Source organism: Zalophus californianus, chromosome 7 (assembly GCF_009762305.2).
Source record: "Zalophus californianus isolate mZalCal1 chromosome 7, mZalCal1.pri.v2, whole genome shotgun sequence".
Lineage (NCBI taxonomy): Eukaryota > Metazoa > Chordata > Mammalia > Carnivora > Otariidae > Zalophus > Zalophus californianus.
Window position 1 is genome coordinate 110683634 of NC_045601.1, and position 19209 is coordinate 110702842.

Below are 19209 nucleotides of genomic sequence, written 5' to 3' on the forward strand. Positions count from 1 at the left end.
TCCCAAATTCACCAACTAACTCTACACCTTCAAGAACTAGAGAAAAGGAACAAATGATGCCTAAGCCAGGCATTAGAAGATAAATAATTAAAATTAGAGTACATTTCTTGGCAAGATGGCGGAGGAGTAGGAGACCTGGATTTCATCTGGTCTCAGGAATTCAGCTGAATAGGGATCAAACCATTCTGAACAACTACGAACACAACAGGAGATCGAAGAAAAGAATAGCAACAACTGTCTGAACAGAAAAGTGACCACTTTCTGGAAGGTAGGATGTGTGGAGAAGTGAATCTGAGGTGATATTTGGGAGGATAGACGGCGGGGGAGGGGGGCCTCCGTCAGCCGCTTCTGGCAAGTGATAGAGCCACGGAGCACAAAATCAGAACTTTTAGAAGTCAGCTCTGCTGAGGGACGTCGCTCCAGTGGCTAAGCGGGGGGTGGAACCCTCGTGGGACAGTGTGGTCTCAGGACCCCGGGGGTCGCAGAAAGACCAGGGTGCCTGAGTGCTGCAGAGCTCCCAGGTATTGGAGCGGGGAAGCCAGCTGCAGAGACGGAGCCGAGGCATGGGCTCTCAGCTCGGGGTTGCCATAAACTGTGATCCGTGGCCCAGTCGGGCCACTGCTCCTCCAGCAGGGACCCAACAAGCAGCAGAGCCGGGGAGACTCCCCTTCCTCCCCCGGGAGGAGTGGCGCAGGAGCGCAGCGCAGGGATCTGCTGGGTTTGGAGACTCCACACTGAGTCGGGTGCCAGAGATAGAAACACTCAGTCCCACAGGCCAGGTGAGCATGGAGTGCGGCCAGAGACTGGGGAGACAGGAGTGACTGCTTTTCTCTGGGGGCGCACTGAGGAGCGGGGCCCCGAGTTCTCGGTTCCTCCTGGGCGGAGATTGGGAGGCTGCCATTTTCACTCTCGTCCTCCAAAGCTGTACAGAAAGCTTGGAACAAAAGCTCCTGAGAGCAAACCCAAGCAGATTGCTTAGACCGGCCCAGGAAGGGTGGGGCAATTCCGCCTCCGGCAAAGACATTTGGGAACCACGGCAACAGGCCCCTCCCCCAGAAGATCAGCAAGAACAGCCAGCCCAGACCAAGTTTACCAATTAATGAGAACAGGAGAACTCCAGTGCTAGGGGAATACTGCACATAGAATTCATGGCTTTTTTACCATGATTCATTCGTCTTTCAAAGTTAATTTTTTTAACTGTTTTTTTTAATTTTTCTTTTTCCCTTTTTCAACCAAAATCTCATAAATCCCTTTTAAAAAAAACATTTTTATTTTTCATTTTTAGAATCATATTCTATCCCTTCATAGTAGTTACCCTTATATTTGGCATATATATAAGTTGTTCTCTCTTTAAAATTTTGAGATACAGTTTCTTCTAACAGATCAAAATATACCCTAAATCTCTAGTGTATGGCTTTGTTCTAGTGTCCTGCCTGATCACATTCTCTCCCCTTGTTTTTCTTTCTTTCTTTTCTTAATCCTCTTTTTTCAAACACCTTATCAATTCCTTTTTAAAAATTTTTTATAATTTTCCTCTTTACACTCATATTCCATCCCTTCAGCGTATCAACCCTTATTTTGTACATATATAAGTCTTTCTTTCTTTAAAATTTTAGGAGGCACTTTCTTCTAACAGACCAAAATACACCCAAAATCTAGTGTGTGGCACTGATCTATGCACCAGCTTGATCATATTTGATCCTATTCTGTTTTTTTGTTTTGTTCTGGTTTTGTTTGTTTTTATCTTTATCTTTTTCTCTTTTTTTCCCTGTATTTTTTTCTTTCTTTCCCTTTCTTTTCCCCTGGTTTCAGGTCTTTTCTGATTTGTTTAGAGTATATTTTCTGGGGATGTTGTTAACCTGTTAGCATTTTGTTCTCTCATTCATCTATTCTCCTCCAAACATAATGACAAGAAGAAAAAGATCACCTCAACAAAAAGAACAAGAGGTAGTACCATCTGCCAGGGACATACTCAATATGGACATTAATACGACATCGGACCTAGAGTTCACAATCATGATTTTAAAGATACTAGCTGGGCTTGAAAAAAGCATGGAAGTTATTAGAGAAACGCTTTCTGGAGAAATAAAAGAACTAAAATCTAACTAAGTCGAAATCAAAAAGTCTATTAATGAGGTGCAATCAAAAATGGGGGCACTAATGCTAGGATAAATGAGGCAGAAGAGAGAATCAGCAATATAGAAGACCAAGTGATGGAAAATAAAGAAGCTGAGAAAAAGAGAGATAAACACTACTGGATCACGAGGGCAGAATTCAAGAGATAAGTGATATGATAAGACGAAACAACATTAGAATAATTGGGATCACAGAAAAAGAAGAAAGAGAGAGAGGCAGAAGTATATTGGAGCAAATTATAGCAGAGAACTTCCCTAATGTGGGGAAGGAAACAGGCATCAAAATCCAGGAGGCACAGAGAACCCCTCTCAAAATAAAAAAAAGAAAAAAATAGGTCAACACCTCAACATCTAATAGTAAAAGTTACGAGTCTCAGAGACAAAGGGAAAATCTTGAAAGCAGCTCGGGATAAGAGATATGTAACCTACAATGGTGGAAACATTAGATTGGCAACAGACCTATCCACAGAGACCTGGCAGGCCAGAAAGGACTGGCATGATATCTTCAGAGCACTAAAAGAGAGTAATATGCAGCCAAGAATACTATATCCAGCTAGGCTCTCCTTGAAAATTGAAGGAGAGATAAAATCTTCCAAGACAAACAAAAACTAAAGGAATTTGCAAACACAAAACCAGCCCTACAAGAAATATTGAAAGGGGTCCTCTAAGCAAAGAGAGAGCCTAAAAGCAGCGTAAACAGAAAGGAACATAGACAATACACAGTAACAGTTACCTTACAGGCAATACAATGGCACTGAATTCATATCTTTCAACAGTTACCCTGAATGTCAATGCGCTAAATGCCCCAATCAAAAGACACAGGCTATCAGATTGGATTAAAAAACAAGACCCATCGATATGCTGTCTGCAGGAGACTCATTTTAGACCAAAAGCCACCCCCAGATTGAAAGTGAGGGGGTGGAAAACCATTTACCATGCTAATGGACACCAAAAGAAATCTTGGGTGGCAATCCTTATATCAGACAAATTAGATTTTAAAACAAAGACTGTAATAAGAGATGAAGAAGGACACTATATCCAACTTAAAGCATCTATCCAACAAGAAGATCTAACAATTGTAAATATCTATGCCCCGAACATGGGAGCAGCCAATGATATAAGGCAATTAATAACAAAAGCAAAGAAACACATTGACAACAATACAATAATAGTGGGGGACTTTAACATCCCCTCAGTGAAATGGACAGATCATCTAAGCAAAAGATCAACAAGGAAATAAAGACTTTAAATGACACATTGGACCAAATGGACTTCACAGACATATTCAGAACATTCCATCCCAAAGCAACGGAATACACATTCTTCTCTACTGCCCATGGAACATTCTCCAAAATAGATCACATCCTAGGTCACAAATCAGGTCTCAACTGGTACCAAAAATTGGGATTATTCCCTGCATATTTTCAGACCACAATGCTTTGAAAACTAGAACTCAATCACAAGAGGAAAGTCGGAAAGAACTCAAATACATGGAGGCTAAAGAGCATCCTACTAAAGAATGAATGGGTCAACCAGGAAATTAAAGAAGAATTTAAAAAATTCATGGAAACCAATGAAAATGAAAACACAACTGTTCAAAATCTTTGGGATGTAGCAAAGGCAGTCCTAAGAGGAAAGTATATAGCAATACAAGCCTTTGTCAAGAAACAAGAAAGGTCTCAAATACACAACCTAACCCTACACCTAAAGGAGCTGGAGAAAGAACAGCAAATAAAGCCTAAACCCAGCAGGAGAAGAGAAATAATAAAGATCAGAGCAGAAATCAATGAAATAGAAACCAAAAGAACAGTAGAACAGATCAAGGAAACTAGGAGCCGGCTCTTTGAAAGAATTAACAAGATTGATAAACCCCTGGCCAGACTTATCAAAAAGAAAAGAGAAATGACCCAAATCAACAAAATCATGAATGAAAGAGGAGAGATCACAACCAACACCAAAGAAATACAAACAATTATAAGAACATATTATGAGCAACTGTATGCCAGCAAATTAGGTAACCTGGAAGAAATAGATGCATTCCTAGAGATGTATCAACTACCAAAATTGAACCAGGAAGAAATAGAAAACCTGAACAGACCTATAACCATTAAGGAAGGTGAAGCAGTCATCAAAAATCTCCCAACAAACCAAAGCCCAGGGCCAGATGGCTTCCCAGGGGAATTCTACCAAACATTTCAAGAAGAATTAATACCTATTCTCCTGAAACTGTTCCAAAAAATAGAAATGGAAGGAAAACTTCAGAACTCGTTTTATGGGGCCGCCATTACCATGATCCCAAAACCAGACAAAGACCCCATCAAAAAGGAGAATTACAGACCAATATCCTTGATGAACATGGATGCAAAAATTCTCACCAAAATACTAGGCAATAGGATCCAACAGTACATTAAAAGGATTATTCACCAGGACCAAGTGGGATTTATCCCTGGGCTGCAAGGTTGGTTCAACAACTGCAAATCAATGAACGTGATACAATATATTAACAAAAGAAAGAACAAGAATCATATGATCCTCTCAATAGATGCAGAAAAAGCATTTGACAAAGTACAGCATCCTTTCTTGATCAAAACTCTTCAGAGTGGGCGCCTGGGTGGCTCAGTTGGTTAAGCAACTGCCTTCGGCTCAGGTCATGATCCTGGAGTCCTGGGATCGAGTCCCGCATCGGGCTCCCCGCTCAGTGGGGAGTCTGCTTCTCCCTCTGACCCTCTTCCCTCTCGTGCTATCTCTCATTCTCTCTCTCTCAAATAAATAAATAAATAAAATCTTAAAAAAAAAACTCTTCAGAGTATAGGGATAGAGGGTACATACCTCAATATCATAAAAGCCATCTATGAAAAACCTACAGGAAATATCATTCTCAATGGGGAAAAGCTGAGAGCTTTTCCCCTAAGGTCAGGAACGCGGCAGGGATGTCCACTCTCACCACTGCTATTCAACATAGTATTAGAAGTCCTAGCCACAGCAATCAGACAACAAAAAGAAATCAAAGGCATCCAAATCGGCAAAGAGGAAGTCAAACTCTCACTCTTTGCAGATGATATGATACTGTATGTGGAAAACCCAAAAGACTCCACCCCAAAACTGCTAGAACTCATACAGGAATTCAGTAAAGTAGTAGGATATAAAATCAATGCACAGAAATCAGTGGCATTCCTATACACCAACAACAAGACAGAAGAGAGACAAATCAAGGAGTCGATCCCATTTACAATTGCACCCAAAACCATTAGATACCTAGGAATAAATCTAACCAAAGAGGCAAAGGATCTGTACTCAGAAAACTATAAAATACTCATGAAAGAAATTGAAGAAGACACAAAGAAATGGAAAAACGTTCCATGCTCATGGATTGGGAGAATCAACATTGTGAAGATGTCAATGCTACCTAGAGCAATCTACACATTCAATGCAATCCCCATCAAAATACCATCCACTTTTTTCAAAGAAATGGAACAAATAATCCTAAAATTTGTATGGAACCAGAAGAGACCCCGAATAGCCAGAGGAATGTTGAAAAAGAAAAGCAAAGCTGGCGGCATCACAATTCCGGACTTCCAGCTCTATTACAAAGCTGTCATCATCAAGACAGTATGGTACTGGCACAAAAACAGACACATAGATCAATGGAACAGAATCGAGAGCCCAGAAATGGACCCTCAACTCTATGGTCAACTTATCTTTGACAAAGCAGGAAAGAATGTCCAGTGGAAAAAAGACAGTCTCTTCAACAAATGGTGTTGGGAAAATTGGACAGCCACATGCAGAAGAATGATACTGGACCATTTCCTTACACCACACACAAAAATAGACTCCAAATGGTTGAAAGACCTAAACGTGAGACAGGAGTCCATCCAAATCCTAAAGGAGAACACAGGTAGCAACCTCTTCGACCTCAGCTGCAGCAAATTCTTCCTAGAAACATCACCAAAGGCACAGGAAGCCAGGGCAAAAATGAACCATTGGGATTTCATCAAGATAAAAAGCTTGAGTGGTGGGGGGTGGGAGCGATGGGGTGGCTGGGTGATAGACATTGGGGAGGGTATGTGCTATGATGAGTGCTATGAATTGTGCAAGACTGTTGAATCACAGATCTGTACCTCTGAAACAAATAATGAAATATATGTTAAGAAAAAAAAAAGATAGCAGGAGGGGAAGAATGAAGGGGAGTAAATCGGATGGGGAGATGAACCATGAGAGATGATGGACTCTGAAAAACAAACTGAGGGTTCTAGAGGGGGGGATGGGTTAGCCTGGTGATGGGTATTAAAGAGGGCACATTCTGCATGGAGCACTGGGTGTTATGCACAAACAATGAATCATGGAACACTACATCAAAAACTAATGATGTAATGTATGGTGCTTAACATAACAATAAAAAAATTTAAAAAAATGACTCCTGGAACACTATATCAAAAACTAATGATGTAATGTATGGTCATTAACATAATAATAAAAAATTTTCAAGAAAAAAATAAAGAAAAAATAAAGTTAGAGCAGAGACGAATTATAATTAGATGAATTAGAAACCAGAATCACAGTAGATCAGATCAAGGAAACTAGAAGTTGGTTCTTTGAAAGAATTAATAAGATCGATAAACCACTGGCCAGACTTATCCAAAAGAAAAGAGAAAGGACCCAAATTAATAAAATTATGAATGAAAGGGGAGAGATCACGACTAATACCAAGGAAATAGAAACAATTATTAGAAATTATTATCAACAACTACATGCCAATAAACTGAACAATCTGCATGAAATGGAGGCCTTCCTGGAAACCTATAAGCTGCCAAGACTGAAACAGGAAGAAATTGACAACCTGAATAGGCCAGTAACCAGTAACGAGATTGAAGCAGTAATCAAAAACCTCCCAAAAAACAAGAGTCCAGGACCTGATGGATTCCCTGGGGAATTCTACCAAACATTCAAAGAAGAAATAATACCTATTCTACTGGTGCTTTTTCAAAAAACAGAAACAGAAGGAAAACTTCCAAACACATTCTATGAGGCCAGCATTACCTTAATCCCCAAACCAGGCAAAGACCCCATCAAAAAGGAGAATTTCAGATTGATATCCCTGATGAATATGGATTCCAAAATCCTCAACAAAATCCTGGCTAATAGGACCCAACAATACATTAAAAGGATCATCCACCATGACCATGTGGGATTTATCCCGGGATGCAAGGGTGGTTCAGCATTTGCAAATCAATCAATGTGATAGAACACATTAATAAGAGGAGGGAGAAGAACCATATGGTCCTCTCAATTGATGCAGAAAAAGCATTTGACAAAATACACCATCCTTTCCTGATTAAAACTCTTCAGAGTATAGGGATAGAGGGAACATTCCTCAAGTTCATAAAATCCATCTATGAAAAACCCACAGGGAATATCATCCTCAATGGGGAAAAGCTGAGAGCCTTTCCCTTAAGATCAGGAACATGTCAAGGATGCCCACTCTCACCACTATTGTTCAACATAGTACTAGAAGTCCTAGCAACAGCAATCAGACAACAAAAAGAAATAAAAGTTATTCAAATTGGCAAAGAAGAAGTCAAAATCTCTCTTTTCGCAGACGACATGATACTTTATGTGGAAAACCCAAAAGACTCCACCCCCAAATTACTAGAACTCATACAGCAATTTAGTAGTGTGGCAGAATACAAAATCAATGCACAGAAATCAGTTGCTTTCTTATACACTAACAACGCAACTGTAGAAAGAGAAATTAGAGAAAAAATTCCATTTACAATAGCACCAAAAACCATAAGATACCTCGGAATAAACCTAACCAAAGAGGTAAAGGATCTATACTCTAGGAACTACAGAACACTCATGAAAGAAATTGAAGAAGACACAAAAAGATGGAAAAACATTTCATGCTCATGGATCGGAAGAATAAATATTGTTAAAATGTCTATGCTACCCAGAGCAATCTATACCTTCAACACCATCCCGATCAAAATTCCAATGACATTTTCAAAGTGCTGGAACAAACAATCCTAAAATTTGTATGGAATCAGAAAAGACCCCAAATCGCCAAGGAAATATTGAAAAAGAAAAAGCTGGGGGCAACACGTTGCCCAATTTCAAGTTATATTACAAAGCTGTGATCACCAAGACAGCATGGTACTGGTACTAAAACAGACATATAGTCCAATGGAACAGAATAGAGAACCTAGATATGGACCCTCAACTCTATGGTCAAATAATCTTTGACAAAGCAGGAAAAAACATGCAACGGAAAAAAGACAATCTCTTCAATAAATGGTGCTGGGAAAATTGGACATCCACATGCAGCAGAATGAAACTAGACCATTCTCTAACACCATTCACAAAGATAAACTCAACTTGGATGAAAGACCTCAATGTGAGGCAGGAATACATCAAAATCCTAGAGGAGAACACAGCAGGAACATCTTTGACCTTAACCCAAGCTACTTCTTATTAGACACATCACCACAGGCAAGGGAAACAAATGCAAAAATGAACTTTTGGGACTTCATCAAGATAAAAACTTCTGCACAGCAAAGAAACAGTCAACAAAACAAAGAGGCAACCCACAGAATGGGAGAAGATATTTGCAAATGACACAACAGATAAAGGGCTGGTATCCAAGATCTATAAAGAGCTTCTCAAACTCAACACCCAAAAAACAAATAATCAAATCAAAAAGTGGGCAGAAGATATGAAAAGACACTTCTCTGAAGAAGACATACAAATGACTAACAGACACATGAAAAAATGTTCATCATCATTAGCCATCAGGAAAATTCAAATCAAAACCACATTGAGATACCACCTTACATCAGTTAGAATGGCAAAAATTGACAAGTCAAGAAACAACAATGTTGGAGAGATTGTGAAGAAAGGGAATCCTCTTACACTGTTGGTGGGAATGCAAGTTGGTACAGCCACTTTGGAAAACAGTGTGGAGGTGCCTCAAAAAATTAAAAATAGAGCTACCCTATGGCCCAGCAATTGCACTCCTGGGTATTTATCCCAAAGACACAGATGTAGTGAAAAGAAGGGCCATATGCACCCCAATGTTCATAGCAGCAATGTCCGCAATAACCAAACTGTGGAAAGAGCCGAAATGCTCTTCAATAGATGAATGGATAAAGAAGATTGGTTCATATAGACAATGGAATATTACTCAGCCATCAGAAAGGATGAATACCCAACTTTTACATCAACATGGATGGGACTGGAGGAGATTATGCTAAGTGAAATAAGTCAAGCAGAGAAAGTCAATTATCATATGGTTTCACTTATTTGTGGAACATAAGGAATAGCATGGAGGACATTAGGAGAAGGAAGGGAACAATGAAGGGGGGTGAAAATCGGAGGGAGAGATGTACCATGAGAGACTATGGACTCTGAGAAACAAATAGTGTTTTAGAGGGGAGGGGGGAGGGGGGATCGGTTAGCCCAGTGATGGGTATTAAGGAGGGCACGTACTGCATGGAGCACTGGGTGTTATACGAAAACAATGGATCGTGGATCACCACATCAAAAACTAATGATGTATTGTCTGGTGACTAACGTAACATAATAAAATAAAATAAAAATAAAAATAAAAAAATAAAAAATAAAAAACAAACAAGAGCGAGACACAGACTCATAAATACAGAGAACAAACTGATGGTTGCCCGAAGGGAGAGAGGTGAGGGGATGGGCAAAATGAAAGAAGGAAAGTGACAATACAGGCTTCCAGTAATGGAATAAATAAATCATGGAGATAAAATGTACAGCATGGGGAATATGGTCAATAGCCTTATATAGTGTAGCTACACTTGTGATGGACAAAGCATAATATCAGACTTGTCTAATCTCTATATTGTACTGATCTGAAACTGATACAACATTGTGTGTCAACTATACTTTATATACACATCATGAAATTAGCAACAAAATAAAAGTATAAGTTTAAATTGAAAAAAAAATAAGCCATAAAAGTGAATGATAAGTTTTGTTGGTACATATTCTATGACCTAATAACAGCATTACTCTTGATGGATATTAGAGCGGTTTCTAGTCATTTTTTTCTTAAATTATGAACAGATTGGTTAAATAAATTATGGTATTCATACAATGGAATAAAATGCAGCACTGAGGGCGCCTGGGTGGCTCAGTTGGTTAAGCCCAGGTCATGATCCTGGAGTCCCGGCATCGAGTCCCGCATCGGGCTCCCCCTTCTCTGTGGGGAACCTGCTTCTCCCTCTGCCTCTGCCTGCCACTCCCCCTGCTTGTGCTCACTCTGTCTCTCTCTCTCTCTATGTCAAATAAATAAATAAAATATTAAAAAAAAAATGCAGCACTGAAAATAACTCACCGCTACATGTAACAATAGGGTAACTTACAAGCATAATGCTGAAAAAGGAACCAGCATAAAATTATCCATACTATAGTATACTGTTTATATAAAGTTCAAGACAGACAAAACCTTTAAAGAAGGTGGACAGAGCAATGGTTGCAGGGGGTAATGTTTGAGAGGGGACATGAGGAAGGGCTGTTTAGGGCTGGCAACATTCCAGTTCTTTCTTTTTTTTTTAAGATTATTTATTTATTTATTTGACAGAGACACAGCGAGATAGGGAACACAAGCAGGGGGAGTGGGAGGGGGCCGAGCAGGGAGCCCGGTATGGGGCTCAATCCCAGGACACTGAGATCATGACCTGAGCTGAAGGCAGACGCTTAATGACTGAGCCACCCAGGTGCCCCAACGTTCCAGTTCTTGGCTGGGGTGTTGATTTCACAGGTGAGTTCAGTTTATGATAATTCATCAAGTAGGATGCTTGTGATTTATGTACCTTTCTATATGCATATTTGAATAAAAAGTTTACTTTTATATGTAGTTTTTAAAAGTTTTTGGCAATTCATATTGGTTAGGATAGTTTTTCTAAAGTTGATATGCTATTTGAGAAATTTGCAAAAGAATCCTCCTAAAAATGCTAAAATGTTGGCAAAACAGAAATTGACAAGAGTTCAAAGGAAATCAGTATAAATGGGAAAACTCCCATTGCAATGCAGACATTTTAGATAAAGTCATAAGAATAATATATTCGTGAATATATTCATAAGAATGTTTACATTTGAAACCATATTCATCTTGACTATATTCAGTAAATGTATTCAAAATGAGAATCAGTAAATTTGGTATATCCAGCAATGAGCATATTCATAAGAATATATTCAAGAAAAATATGTTTCATAAATATATTCATAGAATTGGTAAATCTGTCAAATTTGGTGAATTGGCTTTTGGCAAATTGACCCAGATGCCCTGCTGGAAAGTGGGGAGGGGAGGGTGTCAGCAGCTTATCACCAGCTGGGATAGGCCAAATATTAGGTTACCAGGAATATTTCTTTGAACTGGAAGGGAAAATATGAATTCCAACTCCTGCACAATCCTCTTGTCTCTGCCCCTACTCAAGCCACTGACCTGACTGTGTAAGATACAGCTTCAGCCACCTCCTTCTGACTCTCAGAGAAGGAGACATCCAGACCATTCTAGAATAGTTAGCAGCCATTACCATCCAAAACATGACTTGCTCTGCATAGCTTGATGGAGACTCTCCTGAGCATTCAGTGACTAACTCTTAGGGAGAGTTTCAGAGTGGGCTCTGAGATTATCTGAGATTAACCCTACCCAGTGGCTAAGCTACTCTGATTCTAAATGGCAGTTGCTCACATTTGCTCCACTGACCCAAAACACACAAATGATTGAGCAAACCTCTTGGCTATCCCTTTATCTGTGCCTCACGCCCCAAAGGCAGTCTGCGGGAGGATAAAGAAGATTGTATGAAGGTAGGGATTCACCCATCACCAGGGCAGAAGGTACTGCCAGACCTCAGACCTGCAGAGTCACTGCTGATCTCGATCCTTCTCCCTCAGAACGATTAATATTTACAATTACACCCAGCCTGCAGTTCCCTTGTGTGTGTGAATGCATATGTGTCTGGGGGGACCCAGACTGCAGAAAATGTGTGCCTCCAGCTCTGTCACACACCACCTACCCCTACCCCCAAACCTCCCTGAAGCAGCTCCAGGAAGCGTCATTCTCTGGACTGGGCATCCCAGGGAGGGCTGGCCAGCCCTGGTGTCCAGCAGAGGGGGCCCATGGTCTGCTCTGCCCCCAGCCTGCCCCCCTCAGCATCCTGGACTCAGGCTCTCCTGTTCCACTCTGCTGTCCTGTCCTCCCCACAAGTGAGCCTCACAGCCTCTCCTGCTTCTCTGCTCATGGGTCTTCATGGGCCAGCCTGCCTTGTTCCCCAACTCCCTGCCCCTCTGTCTTCTGCCATCATCTGTGAAGTACTACAGGACAAGAGTAAGGGATGAATTCTGAAGAACAACATCTGTGTTCCAATCTTGGCTGTACCAGTCCCTGGTAACATGGCCTCAGGCAGCATGTCCCCATTTTAGACATGAGAGAACGGATGCACCCATAGGGATGTTGTGAGAACCAATGAGACCATCCATGTGGAAAGTTTCATGCAGTGCTTGCTACATGGTTCTCATTGAATTACGAAGTGCCCATCTGGTAAAGGCCTGCGTAGGAAGGGTTCCCTAACCCAGAAAACCAGATACCTCCAGAGATTACTTTGCTAATTTCCTACTTTTCTGAATAGCTCACACTTAAAATAATGTATCCAGAGGTCTTCTATGAACTTAGTCCCTCTTGGGCAGGGTAAAGATTGATGAGCTCAACACATGCCAGGCCCTGTTCTAGGTATTTGCTATTATCATCATCTGTTCAGCATTTCTGTCCCATGCTGGGGCAAAAGTGAACAGACCTCCCACCCTGGAGAGTATACAGGCTGAGACATAGGAAACATGTCACATGTTTGGCACATGTGCTAATATAAACAAGTGCGTATATCTACAATAATCAGAGTTTTAAATTTGTCTTTGGCTTTTTTTTTTTTTTTCCGGGAGGGGGCAGGGATTGAGAAAGAGAAAGTTCTCTTCCATCCCCGTTCATTGATTTCCACCTCCGGGCCCTCCCACATGCCTCTTCACTCTAGGCTTCCCCACACCCTCAACCATACCTTCCACTTTGGGCTTGGCTTCAGCCAGCCGCTCCTGGAACTTCTTCTTAAAGAACAGGGCCTGCAGTCGCTGCTGGTAGTGGTCGATCCTGTGGACAGGGCAAGCTACATCGTAAGACAACCCCTCCAGCCCAGGAGCTAGCTCCAGCCCCTCCTCCATGCCCATTGCCCTGACCTGCTCATTTCATAGAGGAAGCGGTCAGCACGGGCCATCCGCTCTATCTCATGCTTGTGCTCCTCAAGGAGGTCGATGTCACTTTTCTCTGGGATGAACTTGAGGAGCTGCAAAGAACATCAGATGAAGGTCAGACAGGAAACTGGTGAGAAGCTGATATGGGGGTGCAATGCATGGATGCCCATACACTGATCATGTTCAAGATGGGGAGCGGTCCTTAAAAGAGAGAGGCATCCTCATGTGGTGGGTTTATGCTTCATCTGCCTAAAAGGGGCCACAGGGCACCCAGCTCTAGACTTTTCTTTTTTCACTTTTTAAAACTGAGATGTACCTTATATATAGTATACCGTTCATTTTTTTAAATTTAATTTTATTGTGTTATGTTAGTCACCATACAATACATCATTAGTTCTTGATGTGGTGATCCACGATTCATTGTTTGCGTATAACACCCAGTGCTCCATGCAGTACGTGCCCTCCTTAATACCCATCACCTGACTAACCCATCCCCCCACCCCCTCCCCTCTAGAACCCTCAGTTTGTTTTTCAGAGTCCATTGTCTCTCATGGTTCGTCTCCCCCTCCGATTCCCCCCCCTTCATTTTTCCCTTCCTTCTCCTAATGTCCTCCATGCTATTCCTTAGGTTCCACAAATAAGTGAAACCATATGATAATTGACTTTCTCTGCTTGACTTATTTCACTTAGCATAATCTCCTCCAGTCCCATCCATCTTGATGTAAAAGTTGGGTATTCCTCCTTTCTGATGGCTGAGTAGTATTCCATTGTCTATATGGACCACATCTTCTTTATCCATTCATCTATTGAAGAGCATTTCGGCTCTTTCCACAGTTTGGTTATTGCAGACATTGCTGCTATGAACACTGGGGTGCATATGGCCCTTCTTTTCACTACATCTGTGTCTTTGGGGCAAATACCCAGGAGTGCAATTGCTGGGTCATAGGGTAGCTCTATTTTTAATTTTCTGAGGCACCTCCACACTGTTTTCCAAGGTGGCTGTACCAACTTGCATTCTCACCAACAGTATAAGAGGGTTCCCTTTCTTCACAATCTCTCCAACATTTGTTGTTTCTTGATTTGTCAATTTTTGCCATTCTAACTGGTGTAAGGTGGTATCTCAATGTGGTTTTGATTTGAATTTCCCTGATGGCTAATGATGATGAACATTTTTTCATGTGTCTGTTAGCCATTTGTATGTCTTCTTTGGAGAAGTGTCTGTTTATGTTTTCTGCCCATTTTTTGACTTGATTATTTGTTTTTTGGGTGTTGAGTTTGAGAAGTTCTTTATAGATCTTGGAAATCAGACCTCTGTCTGTAGTGTCATTTGCAAATATCTTCTCCCATTCTGTGGGTTGCCTCTTTGTTTTGTTGACTATTTCCTTTGCTGTGCAAAAGCTCTTTATCTTGATGAAGTCCCAAAAGTTCATTTTTGCTTTTGTTTCACTAGCCTTTGGAGATGTATCTTGAAAGTATACCATTCTTAAGTACACAGCTCATTGACTTTTTTCTTTTAAACCCAAGTTTCTTGAGGTGTAATTTACATAAAATGTATCTATTTTTTTTAAATATTTATTTTAGTGAGAGAGGGAGAGAGAGAGAGAGCATGCACACAAGCAGGGGGAGGGGCAGAGGGAGAGGAAGAATCCCAAGCAGACTCTGTGCTGAGTGCAGAGCCCCACACGGGGCTCAATCCCAGGACCCTGAGATCATGACCTGGGCCAAAATCAAGAGTCAAATGTTTAACCGACTAAACCACCCAGGTGCCCCAAAATGCATCCATCTTAAGTGTGCAATTCAAAGAGTTTGGACAAAATCACCCACTGAAGCCCCATCCAGATTAAGATACAGATTTCCATCCCCTAGAAAGTTCTCTTCTATTGCTTCAATAAGCCAACCCATCCCTCTCCCCATTACAGCCTCTCAACTGAATTCTATTACCTTAGATTAGATTTGCCTATTCTTGAACTTCATATAAATGGATTCATGCTGTGTGTTTTCTTTGGTGTCTGGCTTCTTTTGCACAACATAATGTCTGAGACTCATCCATGATCTAAGTATTGGTAGTTTGCTTTTTATACATTGCTGAACAGTATTCTATTGTAAGAATATACCACAGTATATTTATTCACTTTCTTATTGATGGACAGTTGGGTTGTTCCATGAATAAAACTGTTATAAATATTCTTGCATGTATCTTTTATAGTCAATGTTTGCACTCATTTCTCTGTATCTAGCAGTGGGACTGCTGGGCAGTAGAGTAGGTTTAGCCTTTGTGTGTACTGCCAAATTGTTTTCCAAATTATTGTACCCAATGAGAATTCCAGTTGCTTCATGTCCTTGCCAACATTTGGCATTGTCAGTCTTTTCAATTTTAGCTATTCCAGTGGGTGTGTGGTTCTGCCTCAGTGTGATTTACTGTATTTCTCTGATGACTAAGAGTGTCGAGCCTCTTGGAAATTCTCTTTCATGAAGTACACGTTCAAGGCTTCTGCTCATTTTCAAGTGGAGCTGTTTGTCATTTTCACTCTTGGAGTTGAGAGCTCTTTATTCTGAATAGGAGATCTTTGCTAGATGTACATAAAGCAAATGTCTTCTAAGGTTTGGCTTATATTTTCACTCTAGTGTTGGTACCCTTTGATGTACAGAGTTCTTAATTCTAATGAGGTCCAACTGATGGTGGTTTTCTTTCATGCCTTCTAGGTTTCTCTTGAAGGATCCCATAAATTGAGGTGGAAGAGATTGGGGGAATATATGACTATGGGTCATTCTGACTTTACCTTGAGACCCAAGGGGGGATCGTAGCTCATACCTCCTGTCAAAGACCTCAATCCCCTGGAAAATATGCAGCCTTTCCTATCCTCCCCTCAGAAAGGCTGGTCCAGGGAGTTTCTATAAACCTCTACCCAACTCCTCATCCTCCAGCCTGATTTCTCCTTGACCTAAGAGCCTTGGCCTCTCTGGGGGCAGGAAGGGGTGCAGCTTCCCCCTAGTTTCAGCTCCCATCCCCTCCCCACCAGGGGCCTCACCTGCTCCAGCATGTCCTTAGCAAGGTCCTCCTGTTCGTCCATCTTCAAGATGGCCTGTCGGATCTCCTCATTAGAAAGCTTCAACCTAAGGCAAAACACTGCCCCTTGAGCCCGGCCTCTCTGCTCAGGACAGACCCCAGCCCTTCTCCTCCCCTGCATTCTCTCCCTCATGTGAACATGGGAATATATTCCTTAGTGCTCCCCCCTTACTTCCCCTAAACTCATATGGTTCACTCCATAAACTAAATAATGAGATATTTCAGTCTCTAAGTATAGACTTGAATCTGGTGTCTTGTTTGAGTCTCTGTCATAACTGATAGGGACATTTGAAAAGGTCCATCTTTAGTGTAGACAGAGAGACAGGGTAAAATGTTTCTGATCCTTCTCCTCCTTATGCCTAAAATATCTACTGCATCTCCATGGGAGGATGGGAATATCAGCAGGCCATGAAGGGGGCCGTTTCCTGCTTCCTTCATTGTCAGAAGACAGAATAGCTCTCAGTCTTCTGATGGTGCCTCAGCTCCCACACAGCTGTTCCCATATGTCTTGCTGTCTGGGTGATGGAGAAGCCACCCCCCTCCACAGACACACACACAGACATACACACACACACAGCCCTTCCCTATCCCCTCCAGATGCACACCACTTGGATCCCTGGAGATACAGAACTCTCTCTCACCTTCAAGAGAGAGAAACTGAGGCCTGGGGCCTGGGGGAAGAAAGGGGAATGGATGTCCCAGAGATGGCTAGGGCAGCACTAAGAATAGTATGGGTGGTGGTGCCCTCTGACCCTGGCTCAGGCAGGAGGCCTCGCACAGAAGCTCTGCTGTTAGCGCAGATACTGCCCTGTTTGTTCTGCAGCCACGGGAAATGCTTGGGGGCTGACATCATGCTGCTCCGTGGCCTAAGCCTAGTGGGGCCCTCCATGGGCTTAGAGCAATTCTGTTGCCAGATGATGACCAGGCTGGTCAGCGATGTCGTGACTGGGGCAGTTTCCTGTCTGCAGAGCCCCACACTACTGCTGAACGTGGGGTCCCAAGAGAGGGTTCTAGATCAGTGGTCTCCTACCATTCCCAGGGGACAGCAGGGGAAGTGAAGAGACTGCTGTCACCCATTCCTCTGCCATCCCTGTCCCCCAGACATTCAGTACCACTGTAGGTTTTTGCTCTAGCCCTCTCAGGGCTCTACTTTCTTGTTGGGGGGGGTTCATCCCTCCCACCAGGGGCTAACAAGGCAGGACAAGCACATACTTAGAGAGAAGGATGATGCAGTTCTGTGCCCTTCGGCCGTCAATGACTGATAGCTCTTTGACCTTGCGGGAGGCCAGGTAGATGTCCTCTGTGGAGCCCAGCTCTTTCTGAAACCAACAAGCCAAGTAAAAAGGTTGAGGCATGCGTGTGTTCCCCAATCCTCTCCTTACCCACCCCCCAGGAGCCACTCCCACACCAACCATGGGATGTTCCTGGTGTGAGGGGAATAAAGATGGAAAGAAAAAGACAGGAGAGAGAGAGAGAGAGAGAGGAAGGTGGTTAATAACCATCGCTACTAGAAGGCATCTGGGACTTTACCATAGGCTAGAATGGGTTGGGGGCAATGAAGAGCCCCCTTTTTTAAAGACTGCCCTTTCTGGACAAACTAGAGAAGGGACTGTTCCAGTGGGGGAACTGATCCCTATGGCTTTGGGCACTGTTATGGTCCCCAGCATCCCAGAAAATCAGCCCTCACTCCACCACCATACCCGGAGAGCTTCCCCAAGCTTATGATGAGAAGCTGGTTTGAAATCCCCATCAGGCTACAGTTCCTGGACTCCTGGGTACTTCAAGCACAGCCCAATGTGCCCAGAGTAGAGGGCATCCACAAGTCCAGAGGTGGGGAAACTGAGGCAGAATTCCATGAAGAATTATCTTCACTGGGGTTCCAACAGCAAATTCCCTCAAAATCAGATTCCTTCCCTTCTCTTGGGCCTTTGGTGAGGTAGACAGGAAACTAGTTTTTACCCTGGGAGGTCCCTCCAAGCACATGCTCCCTATTGCACAATTCCAGAGGCTGCCATTTCACATCATTATCCCTGTGAATTGTACCCTTGGGATTGTGCAGTGCTCAGCCTATGCAGTCTTACAGGATGGCTTTGCCTTGGGCCAGGTAGATAAGACAATAGACCTAGATGCTTTCTCCTTAATCCAGTAGACATTCACCTCCATTGCTGGTAGGGGTCTGTTTGAATTACTTCCCTCCTCTACATTTCTGCTTTCTCTTTGGGAACCCTTTCCTGTGTTGCTTATAAGGATGAGTCATAAAGGTAGAAGGCAGAATGAATAAGCCCTCTCTTTTGACCAGTACAGGGCAGCAGCCCAGGACAGTGGTTAGAAGTTAGAGTGTCCAGAGCCCCAAGAGTGACTCACCTGCTGAGAAGGATTAGTTATCAGCTCCTAGGCAGGTAGCAGCCACAGCCAACAGAGAATTAAACATGCACAACATTAGCCAAGAGGTTCAGGGACCCCAGGGACAGTAGGAGAGACATGGAGACCCCTGAGCATTTACTCTGTCTACCCCATCCCAATGAGACCCACATGGTTGGAGATGGAGACTAACAATTAGCCCTGGACAGGAGGTGCTTTTAGCAGACATGCACTCACAGAGAAGCCACAAAGTGGGGAGTAGACAGGTCCCCTGCCTGCCCTGGGCCCAGTGGGACCACCACTCCCCAGTTGGGGCAGGCCCGGCCCCCAAGCTTCCCAACCCCAGGCCTTGGCTGCTATTCTTCCCTCTTCTCTGTTGGGAAA

General features: G+C 42.6%; 1 protein-coding gene across 5 annotated transcripts in view; it reads right to left on the bottom strand.

Annotated features, from left to right (window-relative positions):
- Positions 1 to 19209, bottom strand: part of DAAM2 (dishevelled associated activator of morphogenesis 2) — a 130678-nt gene that overhangs the window by 17012 nt on the left and 94457 nt on the right. For 4 of the 5 annotated variants that reach the window (XM_027601364.2, XM_027601366.2, XM_027601363.2 and 1 more), the window contains exons 16-20: positions 18829 to 18855; positions 17677 to 17783; positions 16427 to 16511; positions 13383 to 13489; positions 13208 to 13296 (exon numbers count right to left, since the gene is read on the bottom strand). In XM_027601364.2, the coding sequence (XP_027457165.1) occupies positions 13208 to 13296; positions 13383 to 13489; positions 16427 to 16511; positions 17677 to 17783; positions 18829 to 18855 (415 nt within the window). The remainder of the gene's footprint in view (positions 1 to 13207; positions 13297 to 13382; positions 13490 to 16426; positions 16512 to 17676; positions 17784 to 18828; positions 18856 to 19209) is intronic. The other variant, XM_027601367.2, reaches the window with a different exon arrangement.